The sequence below is a fragment of the Alosa sapidissima genome, chromosome 9 (genome assembly GCF_018492685.1).
Source record: "Alosa sapidissima isolate fAloSap1 chromosome 9, fAloSap1.pri, whole genome shotgun sequence".
NCBI classification, from domain to species: Eukaryota; Metazoa; Chordata; class Actinopteri; order Clupeiformes; family Clupeidae; genus Alosa; species Alosa sapidissima.
The window spans coordinates 36,120,138-36,135,137 of NC_055965.1; the positions used below are offsets into that span (position 1 = coordinate 36,120,138).

General features: G+C 43.4%; 1 protein-coding gene across 6 annotated transcripts in view; it reads right to left on the minus strand.

Moving 5' to 3' along the window:
• Positions 1-10,434: 10,434 nt before the first annotated feature.
• mad1l1 (mitotic arrest deficient 1 like 1) overlaps positions 10,435-15,000 on the minus strand; it is a 49,958-nt gene continuing 45,392 nt past the window's right edge. For all 6 annotated transcript variants that reach the window (XM_042104193.1, XM_042104195.1, XM_042104194.1 and 3 more), the window contains one exon: positions 10,435-11,003. In XM_042104193.1, coding sequence (XP_041960127.1) covers positions 10,842-11,003 — 162 coding nt within the window. In that variant the 3' untranslated portion in view covers positions 10,435-10,841. The remainder of the gene's footprint in view (positions 11,004-15,000) is intronic.

The window sequence follows — 15,000 nt, forward strand, 5'->3', positions numbered from 1 at the left end:
GCATACACACACACACACACAAACATGCACACACACACAAACATGCATACACACGCACACACACACAAATACACTCACAAACACACACACACACAGACATAAATACACTCACATACACACACACACACAAATATACTCTCTCACACACACACACACACACACAGACAGACAGACACAAATACACTCACATACACACAAACACAAATACACTCACATAAACACACACACTCTCTCTCCCTACACTCCACATTGGCATAGTTATTTTCTTTGCTTCTCTCTCTCTCTTCATCTCTCTCTCTTTCTCTCAGGCAGACACTCACACAAACACAGTCACACACACAAACACAGTCACACACACACAAACACAGTCACACACACACACCCTTTCTCATGTGTACAGACAGGATGATGATGATGAATGTATTTTTTGTAGCATCCGTCAACAGGCAGCTTTCTAGCTCTCTCCCTCTCATGAGACATCTCTTTCACTCTCATGAGACATCTCTCATGAGACATCTCTTTCACTCTCATGAGACATCTCTTTCACTCTCTCCCTCTCATGAGACATCTCTTTCCCTCTCATGAGACATCTCTTTCACTCTCTCCCTCTCATGAGACATCTCTTTCACTCTCTCCCTCTCATGAGACATCTCTTTCACTTTCACTCTCATGAGACATCTCTTTCACTCTCTCCCTCTCATGAGACATCTCTTTCACTCTCTCCCTCTCATGAGACATCTCTTTCACTTTCACTCTCATGAGACATCTCTTTCACTCTCTCCCTCTCATGAGACATCTCTTTCACTCTCTCATGAGACATCTCTTTCACTCTCTCCCTCTCATGAGACATCTTTTTCACTCTCTCCCTCTCATGAGACATCTTTTTCACTCTCTCCCTCTTCATCCCCCTTCATCTATCTCTTCCTTCATCCCTCTTTCTTTGGCTAAGCTCATAGTTCCTTGACCAAACCATTCTTGTCCAGATCAAACCAGTCTACTCTATTCCAGACCAGACCTGGCCACTCTAACCCAGACCAAACCTAACTACTCTAATCCAGACCAGGCCACTCTAATCTAGATCAGGCCACTCTCATCCAGACCAGGCCACTCTAATCTAGATCAGGCCACACTCATCCAGACCAGACCACTCTAATCCAGACCACACTCATCCAGACCACTTTAATCCAGACCGTTCTAATCCAGAGCACTCTAATCCAGACCAGGCCACTCTAATCCAGACCACACTCATCCAGACCACTTTAATCCAGACCGTTCTAATCCAGACCACTCTAATCCAGACCAGGTCACTCTAATCTAGACTAAACCCCTCTTAAATCCAGAGGGGATTCTAATCCAGACCACTCTAACCCAGACCAAACCTAACTACTCTAATCCAGACCAGGCCACTCTAATCCAGACCACTCTAATCCAGACCTGACCACTCTCACGCACTCTCAGACCATTCTATTCCAGACCACTCTAATCCAGACCAGGCCACTCTAATCCAGACCAGACCATTCTAATCCAGAGCAGTCTCATCCAGACCACTTTAATCCAGACCATTCTAATCCAGACCACTCTAATCCAGATCAAACCACCCTAATCCAGACCAGGCCACTCTAATCTAGACTTGAATTCAGACTACAGACAACTCTAATCCAGACTTGACCTGACTGCTTTAACACAAACCAGACCACTCTAATCCAGAAGAGACCTTTTATCCAGACCAGGCCAATCTAATCCAAACCAGACCAATCTAATCCAGACCAATTTAGTCCAGACCAGACCAGTCTAATCCAGACTACTCTACAGTCTAATCCAGCCACTAGATCGCACACACACTAGCTCACTTTAATATAGACCAAACCAGACCACTCTAATCCAAACCAAACTGGACCTCTCTAATCCAGACCATTTTAATCCATGTCAAACCACTCTAATCACTCGCACCCTCTACCTCTCTTTCTATTGCTTTACCACTCATCTCATTCTCTCTCTCTACCCAATCACTTTAATCCAGACCAGGCCAATCCAGAGGTCTAATCCAGACCAGACTGCTCTAATCCAGACCAGATTCGATTTTGAGTGTCCTCTCCAAGGCCAAGAGTTCAGTCCACATTGAAACAGTCCTTAGTGATCATGTAATCAGCCTTAAGCAGCCAAATCAAATTGGATGGTTCCTCTGTTTACCTGAGCCAATCAAACAGTCCCTCTGTTTTTCTGAACCAATCAGATGGCCCCTCTGTTTTTCTGAACCAATCAGATGGCCCCTCTGTTTCTCTGAACCAATCAGATGCCCCCTCTGTTTCTCTGGGGGGCATTTGGGATTATTTGAGTTTGGCTTGGTTTCGAAGTTCTTCTGTTTTAAAGTCTGCTTTGTCCTTCAGTGACTCTTCTGGACCTTTTCTTTTCATTTCATCTCAGAAAAAGAGACCCTAAGAGAGTATGTGAAAAAGAGAGAGAGAGAGAGAGAGTGTGTGCTTATGTTAGGATGCCCCTCTCCAGGGTGAAATCTCAGCTTTTCAAACTCTGCAAACTGTAGCACTGTCCTGCGTTTCCATGAAATTAATAGGAAATGTTTGGGCTTCGACCCGGAAAAGGATCAAGGAGTGTGAGGTGCGTTTTGAGTGTGTCAGTCCATGTGTGTGTGTGTGTGTGTGTGTGTGTATATATAGAAATAGTCGGTTAATAAAGGGCTGTGTGTAGCTGTAGCAGGCGTCTGTGTGTGTGTGTGTGTGTGTGTGTGTGTGTGTGTGTACGCTATGGAGACTGCTGGTTACCTAAGGGCTGAATCAAGCCAGTGGAGAAATGTCAACATGAGCACAATAATAAAGCGTTTGATTTCCTAAAGAACATCACTGGGTGAGAGTCTTTCATGATTGTGTATTTATCTATGTGTGTGTGTGTCATATAACCATGGCAACTGGTTTGATGTATGAGAGAGGCATTGACCTCAGATGACATTCAACAGTTTACAGTGTGTGCGTGCAACCACCCCCCCTCCCCCCACACACACACACACACACACACCAAGGTTTAGCTGGCTACAGCTTGAAACAGGCCGGTTTCACGTGTTGTGCAGACAAATCAAACAGATGTCCTGTGGGAAATATGTTAATTAATTAATTACATAATATGTAGGCTTATATTGCACAACATATACCAGGGATGGGCAAACTGCGGCACGCGGGCCGAATCCGGCCCAGCACTTTAATCCGGCCAAGCACTTTAATCCGGCCAAGCACTTTAATCCGGCCCGCGGAGCATTTCATTTGGTCATCAGGCTGCTCGCTATTTTGATATGATAGGCCTACTCTTTGTTATCTCCTTTGCAGCTGATCTAACTTGAGTGTTATGCTATTCCATTTAATTGGGAACCTGAGCGCTCACGAGAGGGAGAGAGAGTGGCAGGTTCTAGCTGGCTTGTCATTGTTGATAATTGATATCTCCTTCTTATAAGACACGTTTAAAAGGAAATCATGAAGGCAACAGTAGTTCCCACTACTGACCATTTATAAATTGTGAGAGGGCACAGCCATACAGTAGGTACAGCAGTAGCCATAGCGGAGTGGAGCTGGCAGAAGAGCTGGCATTGAGAACTAAACGTGAATTGTTCTTAAAGCGACAGTGCACAATTCATTTATAAATTTGTTAAATAGTATCAATTTAGCAGTATTTTTAAGCAATTAATATTTTAAAACAAAATTATTTTTGATACTAAATGATAGGCTATAAAAAATGTATTTTTGTGTGTGTTTTGCCCACCCCTGACATATACAATGCAAGACAATTTAAATATGAACTTTGAGCCTGAAAGATGTTTTTATTTTTGTTTTGCCCTTGAGGTAGAAGGCTACACAAACATGAAATAAATATTCTATTAGCATATAATATTTATTAGCCATTATCATACAAGTAGATTACTCGGATGTTAACACATCTTGTATTTGTTACACAAACAACGCGATCTCCCGTTAATTGTACCGCTGTTCGGTAGTCACCTCAATCGCGAGTCCGTGCGTCAGGGTTTAACAGACAGACATACGTTTATACAAAAAGTATGTTTTTCCGTGAAATTTGTTCACAAAAAAGTTTTTGTTCACATAAAAGTGTAGATTGTATCTTGTCAATTATGCAAAAACGTAAAATTCGACATTTTAACCCGTACGTTTGTTTATCGTGGATTTTCTCAAAATAGCACTGTGCGCAAAGCAACTGGTTTCGCCTTGCAGGGTCACATATAGGCCTAGGCTTCACGTGGACTTGGAGACAGACTCCCCAAAGCCACAGTGTGTGGTTTGCAGTGAAGTGCTATCTAACCAGTCTAATGTTGTTCTCCACACTGTTTTTTTTAGCGTGAGAGCTCATTGAGTGAGTGAGTGAGTGAGTCTGTCTGTCTGTTGCCATGTGCAGTAATATACAATATTGAGGATATGACACATTTTAACACATGACTAATACTCTATAGTCCCAACACATGACTAATACTCTTTAGTCCCAACACACCACTAATACTCTTTAGTCCCAACACACGACTAATACGCTCTAGTACCAACACATGACTAATACTCTTTAGTACCAACACATGACTAATACTCTTTAGTCCCAACACACCACTAATACTCTTTAGTCCCAACACACGACTAATACTCTTTAGTCCCAACACATGACTAATACTCCAACACACGACTAATACTCTTTAGTCCCAACACATGACTAATACGCTCTAGTACCAACACATGACTAATACTCCAACACATGACTAATACTCTTTAGTCCCAACACATGACTAATACTCTTTAGTCCCAACACATGACTAATACTCTTTAGTACCAACACATGACTAATACTCCAACACATGACTAATAGTCTTTAGTCCATATAACACATGACTAATACTCTATAGTCCCAACACATGACTAATATTCTTTAGTACCAACACATGACTAATACTCCAACACATGACTAATAGTCTTTAGTCCATATAACACATGACTAATACTCTATAGTCCCAACACATGACTAATATTCTTTAGTCCTAACACACAACTAATACTCTTTAGTCCCAACACATTACTAATAGTCCCAACACATGACTAATACTCTTTTGTCCCAACACATGACTAATACGCTTTAGTCCCAACACATGACTAATACTCTTTAGTCCCAACACATCACACTCACCTTGTCGTTGTGCCATTGCTTAAATCAGTTACTGTTGGGTCCACACTGATGAGTGTTTGTGTGTGACTGATTTCCTGAAGATCGTGTCGTATGGAAAGTTTGTTTTCACACTCTCAAAATGGACACCATTCAGAGTTCAGTTCACGCCGATGTGTGTGTGTGTGTGTGTGTGTGTGTGTGTGTTGCTGGGTCAGACGCTGTTAACTCTGTGTGGACAACGCACAAACTGACTAAGAGTCACCATTGACCTGCTGTCACACAGCACCAGGGGCGGAGCTACGCAAGTTCCAAGTTATCGTTTAGATAGATAGATAGATACTTTATTGATCCCCAAGGGGAAATTCAGGAAATTATTGTCTCAGTCATATACATAGTCCACAGTCCACAAGATAATGTGTCCTGAAGATATGGACAGTGTGTACCATGGTACAATCCAGGGCCGTAATATTCAGATATGATCAAAATGCCCCCCCTCCACCCCAATATACGGACATATAAAAATAAAGAAAGACAAAAACGCTATACTACAAGAAACCAACAAGCAGCACCATCTGAAATGTAATCAAACGTAAATAACGCACAAATTAGCGATGGTTCCAGAGAGAGTAGCCTACACCCTTGAGTGGTTTGTAGTGGTTTGTCCTGGTGGTTTTAAGTATAAGTATATATACTCTTTTGATCCCGTGAGGGAAATTTGGTCTCTGCATTTATCCCAATCCGTGAATTAGTGAAACACATACAGCACACAGTGTACACACAGTGAGGTGAAGCACACACTAATCCCGGCGCAGTGAGCTGCCTGCATCAACAGCTGCGCTCGGGGAGCAGTGAGGGGTTAGGTGCCTTGCTCAAGGGCACTTCAGCCGTGCCTACTGATCGGGGTTTGATCCGGTTACAGGTCCGAAGTGTTAACCAGTAGGCCACGGCTGCCCCAAAAACCTGCCTGGTTTTGCGTTTTTTGTTAGTGCCGTGTGCTATCAAAAGCTTCCATTTACTGCACCATACTGTGTTGCAGTAAGGCTGTCAACAATATCGCAATAGCTACCGATACAATTCTCACAAAACTTAGCACAGGCTACACCATTAATTTTTGGAGGCGATCAAGTGAAACTTGCCCCTTTTATTTAAATGATGAATTTGTGCGTGCCTGTGTTATTAATTTTTTTCATGTCTTACAACATAAATAATTCATTCATATGCTAGTAGTAATGTCAGAAATTAACCTGTTTATAGGCCTCTTAGAAATGTTTGTTGCATCTTGCATGTTACATTTAGATGTGCACTCAATCGCGCATCCATGCAGGCAAAATGTGGCAACGGCACACAAGTTGGAAAATGTTTTTACAATGCACTGCCGGTGATAGCCTACAGTTAACCCTTTAGGCGCCAGAGGTTTTTTTCCGAAACGATCAATTTTGACATCTTCATTTCAAAAGGCTATATCTTAAAAGTGATAAGAGATAGAGACTTTCTGTAAATTAGAGAAATATGAAGGATGACCCAAAGTTTATGTAGAGATTAAATGTTTATATCTAATTTGCATATAATGACGTCATATGGTGGCGGCCATCTTGGATTATAAAATTTTCATGAAAAGTCGCATGTTTGAATGATAAAATGCACCACTTCTTTCCCCCCAAAATGTCCCTCACCTTCTGTATGCTATATTGCACAATACTGAATGCTCAGGTAAATAGTAAGTAGTGAACAAACTGTGTAAATCATTACTAATAAATGGCAGAAACAAACCAAATGCATGTAGCAGTAGACTGGCCTTTTGCTGTAGAGATTTTCCATTTACTACATACAGTAGGCACTCTGATTCCATGTATGGGGCACATATATATTATTCAGATGACACACAAACACAAGTAGACAAGACCTGTTTAGTTCAAAAGCTCATTTGCCACGGCAAGGCACAGATCAGGAGTGAGATGACGAGACAAGACAAGAGACAATGTTAGTATTTTTTTTCTTTTTGTTGTTTTTGTTGATGTTTTTTTGTTTTTTTTCTTAGCTGACAAAGACACACACATCACAAGGACATGAACACACAAAAAGGAACACATAGTGTACTGTATGTCCTAAATGATCAGGGAAGTAGATAGCAAATCAACCGTGTAAATCATTACTAAATGGCTGACTTTTTTTTTTATGTAGCAGGCCTTTTGCTGTAGAGATAATGACTCCCTATCCCTATCCATACAGGGCCGGCATTCCCATCATCTTGTGATAGACTATGCATGACCTAATGTGTGTGTGTGTGTGTGGGAGAGGGAGAGAGCGTGTCACCACCTCCACCATTCGAGCAGCATGGCCAGATCTGCCTCGCGCGCGCCGAGTGGAGAGAATTTGCGCAGCTCGGACTAGGCCTACTGTCATTCTCATTGCGACTCCCCACACTGCCACTACGTTCCCCCCCTAACTGTCCTATGAGCACTTCGACCTCGTCTAACATACCCAGTGGCATTAGACAAAGGCTTCACCACGTTACTGTCGCCGCGATTGTGGAGAGGCACACGTTCATAAGACAGAAGCTAGCGCTATGGACATTATGCTACCTCCATTATGCTACCTCCAGCCTCGTTCGCCACACCACTAACACCCTGCTAACTTCCCGATGAACACTCCGAACCCGTGAAACATTATTCCCACCAGTGACATTGGGCAAACGATTCAACGTTTGTGCTTGGTGTAAGCTAAACTATGGAGTAAACTCTCACTTTGTCCAGCTGCATCATTGCAAGGCAGGGACGCATCTGAAGCCTCACTAAACGAATCACCGTCATTTTCTGAAGGCAGATATTCCCCTTCAGAACACTGTGGATACTTGCGAACTCTGTGGATTAGGCTACTTGCGGACTCTGGATTATCTCTGGACATTTACGGTCAGTCTCATAACGCTCCAGGCTGGAGCTGCTGTACGGACTAAACCAGTACTTTCTCAAAGGCGGTCATAGGACCCTGTGATCTAGCTAAGTCTATTGGTGAGAGAAAGATGAGTCAGAAATTGAGTCAGGACTACACTTCTCCCAGAAAGACTCGGAGAGAAAATAGATTTATTTCACAAAGAACTTTACAAAGTAGGCTACGCACATTGGTCCAAGTCTTGGATAATCTAGACACCGCAGATCTATGCCTGATAATAACTGGCAGGGGCGGAGCCTACCCCAAAAATGAGATGAGTGAAATACCCACCATGCAAGTGTAACAGGTATAAGAAAATGTGTAAGTCTTTTTTTTGTTTTCAATTGTGTTTGGTTCAGGTCAATATGTTTTATTTCTCCAAAATCCTTGTTCTGCCTTGTATAAAATTAGCTTTGGTATTGGGAGTTATATTATTTTGTGTAACAGCGCCCTCTGTGGGAAGAGTGTATTGAGTGAATGACATCGCGTTTTCTCGTCAGTCTGTTTACCATTGACTGAGGGGGAGGTACGTATTATATCAGATGTGATCATTAAGACAGAATTAATGTGTTTTACCGTCAGCTCAAGCACAGGTTATGATTTCTTCATGTATATTATTGCAAGGGCATATGGGATCAGTGGTTTTGTGTTCCTTAATGTATATCAGAAGTGAATAATGAGATGTTTGAAATAGTTAACTAGCTAACCAGGTTGTTTTATGCATAGACATAATATACATAGACGCCGCATTGGCTGCTGGAAACAAGAAATGCGGCCGCCATCTTGGACCTGTCATACTCCTCATTGCGTTGCAGCAGAAAACACAAGATGACAGCACTGTGCAGCATGTTCCTGCTCAAATCGGCGGACCATACTCGGGGGATTTACTTTTCACAAGTAAGATTTAACATTACCGTACTATTGGTTGTATTTTGTATTTTCGAACAATGTGGCCTGTATCATAGCTACATGTATGACCTTTGCAGCAAAAAAAACCGCGTGAGAATCTGTTCGGTATTCAGTGAGATATGATTAATTAAGTGTGCTGACAGCTCATTGCACCGGCCAAACAGATTACACTGAGTGGAGTGGATGACCGGTCCAAGATGGCGGCTCCAAATCTCGTCAGCGCTAGTAGGGAGCAGCGGTCGATGCGGCGTCTATGTATATTATGTCTATGGTTTTATGCGTGTGTGTGTCGTTAGCTTTCGCCATTTTGTCTTCATGCAGGATAGCCTATATGCTTCAGCTTTTCTCTTCTTTGTATAGGCTACTGTTTATATGTATGGAGAAAAACCACATCCGTGCTCTTGTTTGATTTCTTCAGGTATGTACTCCCATTACCATGTTTAGCAAATGTGATGTTCATTTACATGTATTATGTTAGAAGATCTGATAATTGTGGTTTAGTCCTGTATGTATTTATGTTGTAACCTGTGTGTGAATGGGTTAGGTTTAAGATATATTTCCTAAGGAGAACATGCAATGTGATCGGAGAAAAAACAGCCTAATGCGAACATTTATTTTCCATAGTGATTCTTTATTGTATTTTGTTTTATGCTTTTTGAATGAATGCAATTCAACGGTCAGTCTGTTTACCATTGACTGAGGGGAGGCTACTGTTTATATGTATGGAGAAAAACCACATCCGTGCTCTTGTTTGATTTCTTCAGAATAAAGTGCCTAAAGGAATGTCAGTGTCCTGTCATCAGTGCACCTGAACACAACGCAGTAGTCGGCGAGGTACAGACCGCGCCGGCTACACAAGCTACAACAGGAACAACTTCTGCGCAGTGCTGGCCCAAGCCCTTATGGGGGGCCCTAAGCAGAATTTGATATGGGCCACCCCCCTCCCACCAAAAAAGACAAAATTCTGAATCTAACTTGGCTTTAAAAATGAGTTTTTTAAATCATATAATAATTAAACATATGGCTGTCAAAGTTGCTCTGGAGTCAGTCTAGTCCCTTGTAATAGAATTGACATACTGTATGTAAGTCACTTTGGATGACAAGTGTCTGCTACTGTAAATGAATACATGTAAATGTTCTCTTTCTGAGATACCCAGGGGCCAAGTGTCTGTCCATTATGAATGAATCCTAACCACCTGCGGTAACTCTGTGGTGGTGATATTAAATGACTTTGCCCCAAAATGTAAAATTCCCTGACTTTTCATGTCTGGAATAGGCTTTCCAAAACTCCATGATGTTCCAGACATTCCATGACGTGTGGGAAGCCTGACACACGCACACCAGACACTCATGCACGCACGCACGCACACACACAGCGCTCATACACACCAGACACCACTGGAGAGTATGCCCAAATGATTGTACTCAAGGTTGTCTTGGTCATTTGATTTTATTGTCCTGATTTTAAATGGACTCCAGTCAAAACAACAGACTCCAGTTCATGTTGACAAGTCTATGAAGTCCTACAAACTCTCTCTCTCACACACACCTACTGCTGCTTAAAACAAACTCACTGCCCCCCTACCCTCACAAACACACACAAAGTCTCATCATACTAATTAAAGAGGGAAAGAAAAACATGACTCAATAAAACACAAAAATAATCTGGTGGAACAGGTGCAGCTCCACTGTGTGTGTGTGTGTGCGTGTGTGTGTGCATGCGTGCTACACAGTGGTCTGCCTGCTGAACAGCTCGAGGGTGACGGCGCTGAGGAATGCTGGGATGCTCTTCTGGTGGAACAGGTGCAGCTCCACTGTGTGTGTGTGTGTGTGTGTGCGTGCTACACAGTGGTCTGCCTGCTGAACAGCTCGAGGGTGACGGCGCTGAGGAACGCTGGGATGCTCTTCTGGTGGAACAGGTGCAGCTCCACCATCTCCTGCAGGCTGCGCGAGAAGTCCGTCTCCAGCAGGTTCATACTCCCACTGCCCACCGCCCCACTGGCCTGCAGAAGGAGGAGGAGAGAGGAGGAGGAGGAGAAGAGAGGAGGAGGAGGAGAGAGGAGGAGAGACGTGTTAACATCATTCATACTGCACTGGAGGAAGAGGAGGAGGAAGAGGAGAGAGGAGGAGGAGGAGAGAGGCATCAAGGTACCAGCTACAGTATAGACGTTTCGGATGGCAACTGTCCAAAGAGTCACTGGATGTAGCAGGCATCAAGGTACCAGCTATAGATGTTTCGGATGGCAACACAGCACGTCGTTGCCAGGATATAGACAGCTGACTTCACAGTTATAATTCGATTAGGGCTGTCAAAATAACTGATTCATTTCGATTAATTAATTTGAGAAAAAAAATAAGTGATTAAAAGAATTAGTGCATATTAATCGATTCTGTATGACCTTTGACCCCGAGCCGTTCTAGTCAGTAAAAATTAGACTGTAAAATGAAGGAGAGAGAAGAAAACGTGCTGCCTGAATCATTGATTGGAACATTTACTTTTAAAAAATGGCCTGATGGTGTTGATAAAAAATAAAGTGTTGAAAATAAAGTCCTCTGCAATGTCTGCAGCAAGGATTTGCATATCACCGGAGTTCATCAACTCTGTAGTCGCACATCAATGCAAAGAAATAAGTGTTGACATTGAGGGGAGTGTTAATTTATTTTCATTGTGTCCCTTAGGTTATATATGTGGCCTGAAATGCCTTGTATGTGAAAAAAAAACTTCTTCCCTAAGCACTTTTGAATTGATTTCCTCAGCATATTAAGTCATATCATAGATTATTATGGCAATTATTTAAACAGTAAAAAATAATAATAAAAGAGTCTTTGAACTTTAATGTCACTAATGCTGATTATTCAATGATTAATTTGAATTTAAATATTTAAAATTCTGAGGTGTTTATATGACCATTTTTATTCCAATTGAGCCGTTATTCAGTTTGTAATCGGAATAGACGTGGCTAATGAGACTGCTGAGGAATGAGACTGCGGAATGAGACTGCTGAGGAATGAGACTGCTGCGGAATGAGATTGAGGAAGTGGAATGAGACTGCGGAATGAGACTGCTGAGGAATGAGACTGCGGAATGAGACTGCTGTGGAATGAGACTGCGGAATGAGACTGCTGTGGAATGAGACTGCGGAATGAGACTGCTGAGGAATGAGACTGCGGAATGAGACTGCGGACGAGGACGAGGAATGAGACTGAGGAAGTGGAATGAGACTGCGGAATGAGACTGCTGAGGAATGAGACTGCGGAATGAGACTGCGGAATGAGACTGCTGAGGAATGAGACTGCTGAGACTGCTGCGGAATGAGACTGCGGAATGAGACTGCTGAGGAATGAGACTGCTGAGGAATGAGACTGCTGAGGAATGAGACTGCTGAGACTGCTGTGGAATGAGACTGCGGAATGAGACTGCTGTGGAATGAGACTGCGGAATGAGACTGCTGAGGAATGAGACTGCTGTGGAATGAGACTGCTGAATGAGACTGCTGAGGAATGAGACTGCTGAGACCGCTGTGGAATGAGACTGCGGAATGAGACTGCTGAGGAATGAGACTGCGGAATGAGACTGAGGACGAGGACGAGGAATGAGACTGAGGACGAGGAATGAGATTGCGGAATGAGATTGCGGAATGAGACTGCGGAAGAATGATTATCTAGGAATAACTCGTTATATTTCTAGTTGCTGTGCCTTTACTTTATGAAACTTTGCCAGGTATTTATAGTAAGTTTCAGAAAAGCAATAAGCCACTCGAGTCTGATTCTACAACAGCTAAGGGGGGTTTTAGGCACTCCGCAATGAGGTGGAGAGATGCATTAGCATGAGTGATATATATAATATAGTTCATATTGCCTATGGTTGCCTTCACAGAGATGTGTTTCTTAGTTTCTTCCTCACTGTTTGAGTGTGTGTGTGGGGCGAAGTTCATATTTGCAGTAGCTGCTTTCACAAGCTCACAGAAATGTGTTAGTCTCTCTCTCTCTATCTATATGTGTGTGTATCTGTGTGTGTGTGTGTGTGTGTGAGTGAGTGCCGTAACTGGCTCACTGAGATGATTGTATGTATGTGTGTGTGTGTGTATTCACTGGTTCACAGAGATGATTGTGTGTGTGTGCATGAGTGTGTGTGTGTGTCTTCACTGAGATGATTGTGATTAGAACCACTGTGCTATTATTCCTTCTCTAGGAGTCATGCACACCTGCTCAAACCAGCCACTGCAGAGTGTGTGTGTGTGTGTGTGTGTGTGTGTGTGTGTGTGTGTGTGTGTGTGTGCACTCATGGCCTAATTACCAGATACCGGATGGGCAATCAGCCAAGTAATTGTGTGTGTGCGTGTCTGTGTTTGTGTGTGTGTGTTTATTGCACACACACACATATTGTAGCTGCTATATCAACAGCATCCGCTCTGTGTTGTCTTGTTCACTGTGATGTTCATAGCCTGATTTGTGTGTTTGTGTGTGTGTTTGTTTGTGTGTGTGTGTGTGTGTGAGCATGCATGTGCTTGTTTATTTTAGTAGGTTAGACAGTCTGTTACTTACAGCTCATTAGTTTCATCACATGAATGCACTGTGTGTGTGTGTGTGTGTGTGTGTGTGTGTGTGTGTGTGTGTGTGTGTGTGTGTGTGTAATTTCAGCACAGGGATGCACTGTGTGTGTGTGTGTGTGTGTGTGTGTGTGTGTGTGTGTGTGTGTGTGTGTGTGTGTGTGTGTGTGTGTGTGTGTGTGTGTGTGTGTGCGCGCGCGCGTCAGAACCGGAAATGTCAGCTTTCACACTCATTAGTGATGACGGGTCAAAGACCATATACTTTCTGTGTGCGCGTGTGTGTGTGTGTGCTAAACAAAAAGGTCTCTAGCTGGGGTGGATATCAATGCCAAACCAACATAAACACACACAAACACGCAAATACACACTCACTCACACACATAAAGACGCAAATACACACGGACATAAACATCAAATAAAGATATGTAAACAGACACACAGAGAACTGAAAATGTCAGAACATTACTGATAATGATAAAAACACAGTGATAGAGAGAAGTGAGGGGGACAGAGAAAGAGCGGAAAGAGAGAGAGAGAGAGAGGGATGAGGGAGGAGAGAGGAGAGATAGTGGGAAGAGAGAGGAGAGAGAGAGGGATGAGGGAGGAGAGGAGAGAGAGAGAGAGGGATGAGGGAGGAGAGAGGAGAGATAGTGGGAAGAGAGAGGAGAGAGAGAGGGATGAGGGAGGAGAGGAGAGAGAGAGAGAGGGATGAGGGAGGAGAGAGGAGAGATAGTGGGAAGAGAGAGGAGAGAGAGAGGGAGGAGGGAGGAGAGAGGAGAGACAGAGAGAGGGATGAGGGAGGAGAGAGGAGAGACAGAGAGAGGGATGAGGGAGGAGAGGAGAGAGAGAGAGAGAGAGATAGATAGTGGGATGAGAGAGGAGAGAGGGATGAGAGAGGAGAGGAGAGAGAGGGATGAGGGAGGAGAGGAGAGAGAGGGATGAGGGAGGAGAGGAGAGAGAGAGAGAGAGGGATGAGGGAGGAGAGGAGAGACAGAGAGAGAGAGAGAGAGAGAGGGATGAGGGAGGAGAGGAGAGACAGAGAGAGAGAGAGAGAAAGAGAGAGAGAGAGAGAGTGGGAAGAGAGAGGAGAGAGAGAGAGAGAGAGAGAGAAAGGAGAGATAGTGGGAAGAGAGAGGAGAGAGAGAGGGATGAGGGAGGAGAGGAGAGACAGAGAGAGAGGGAGAGGAGAGAGAAACCGAGGCAAGTCCTGACCAAATACAGGCTCAGTGACCACAATCTAGCGATAGAAACAGGCAGGCACAGGAAAACCTGGCTGCCAAGAGAACAAAGAATATGTGGTCACTGTCAGGCAGAGATAGTTGAGACAGAGGAGCACTTCTTTCTTCACTGTGAAAAATACAAAAATGTAAGACAGACATTCTTCCCCAAATTCCAAATAGTTATCCCACACTTTCAAGATTTTGACAATCTTCTTGGTGAAGGGCCCTCT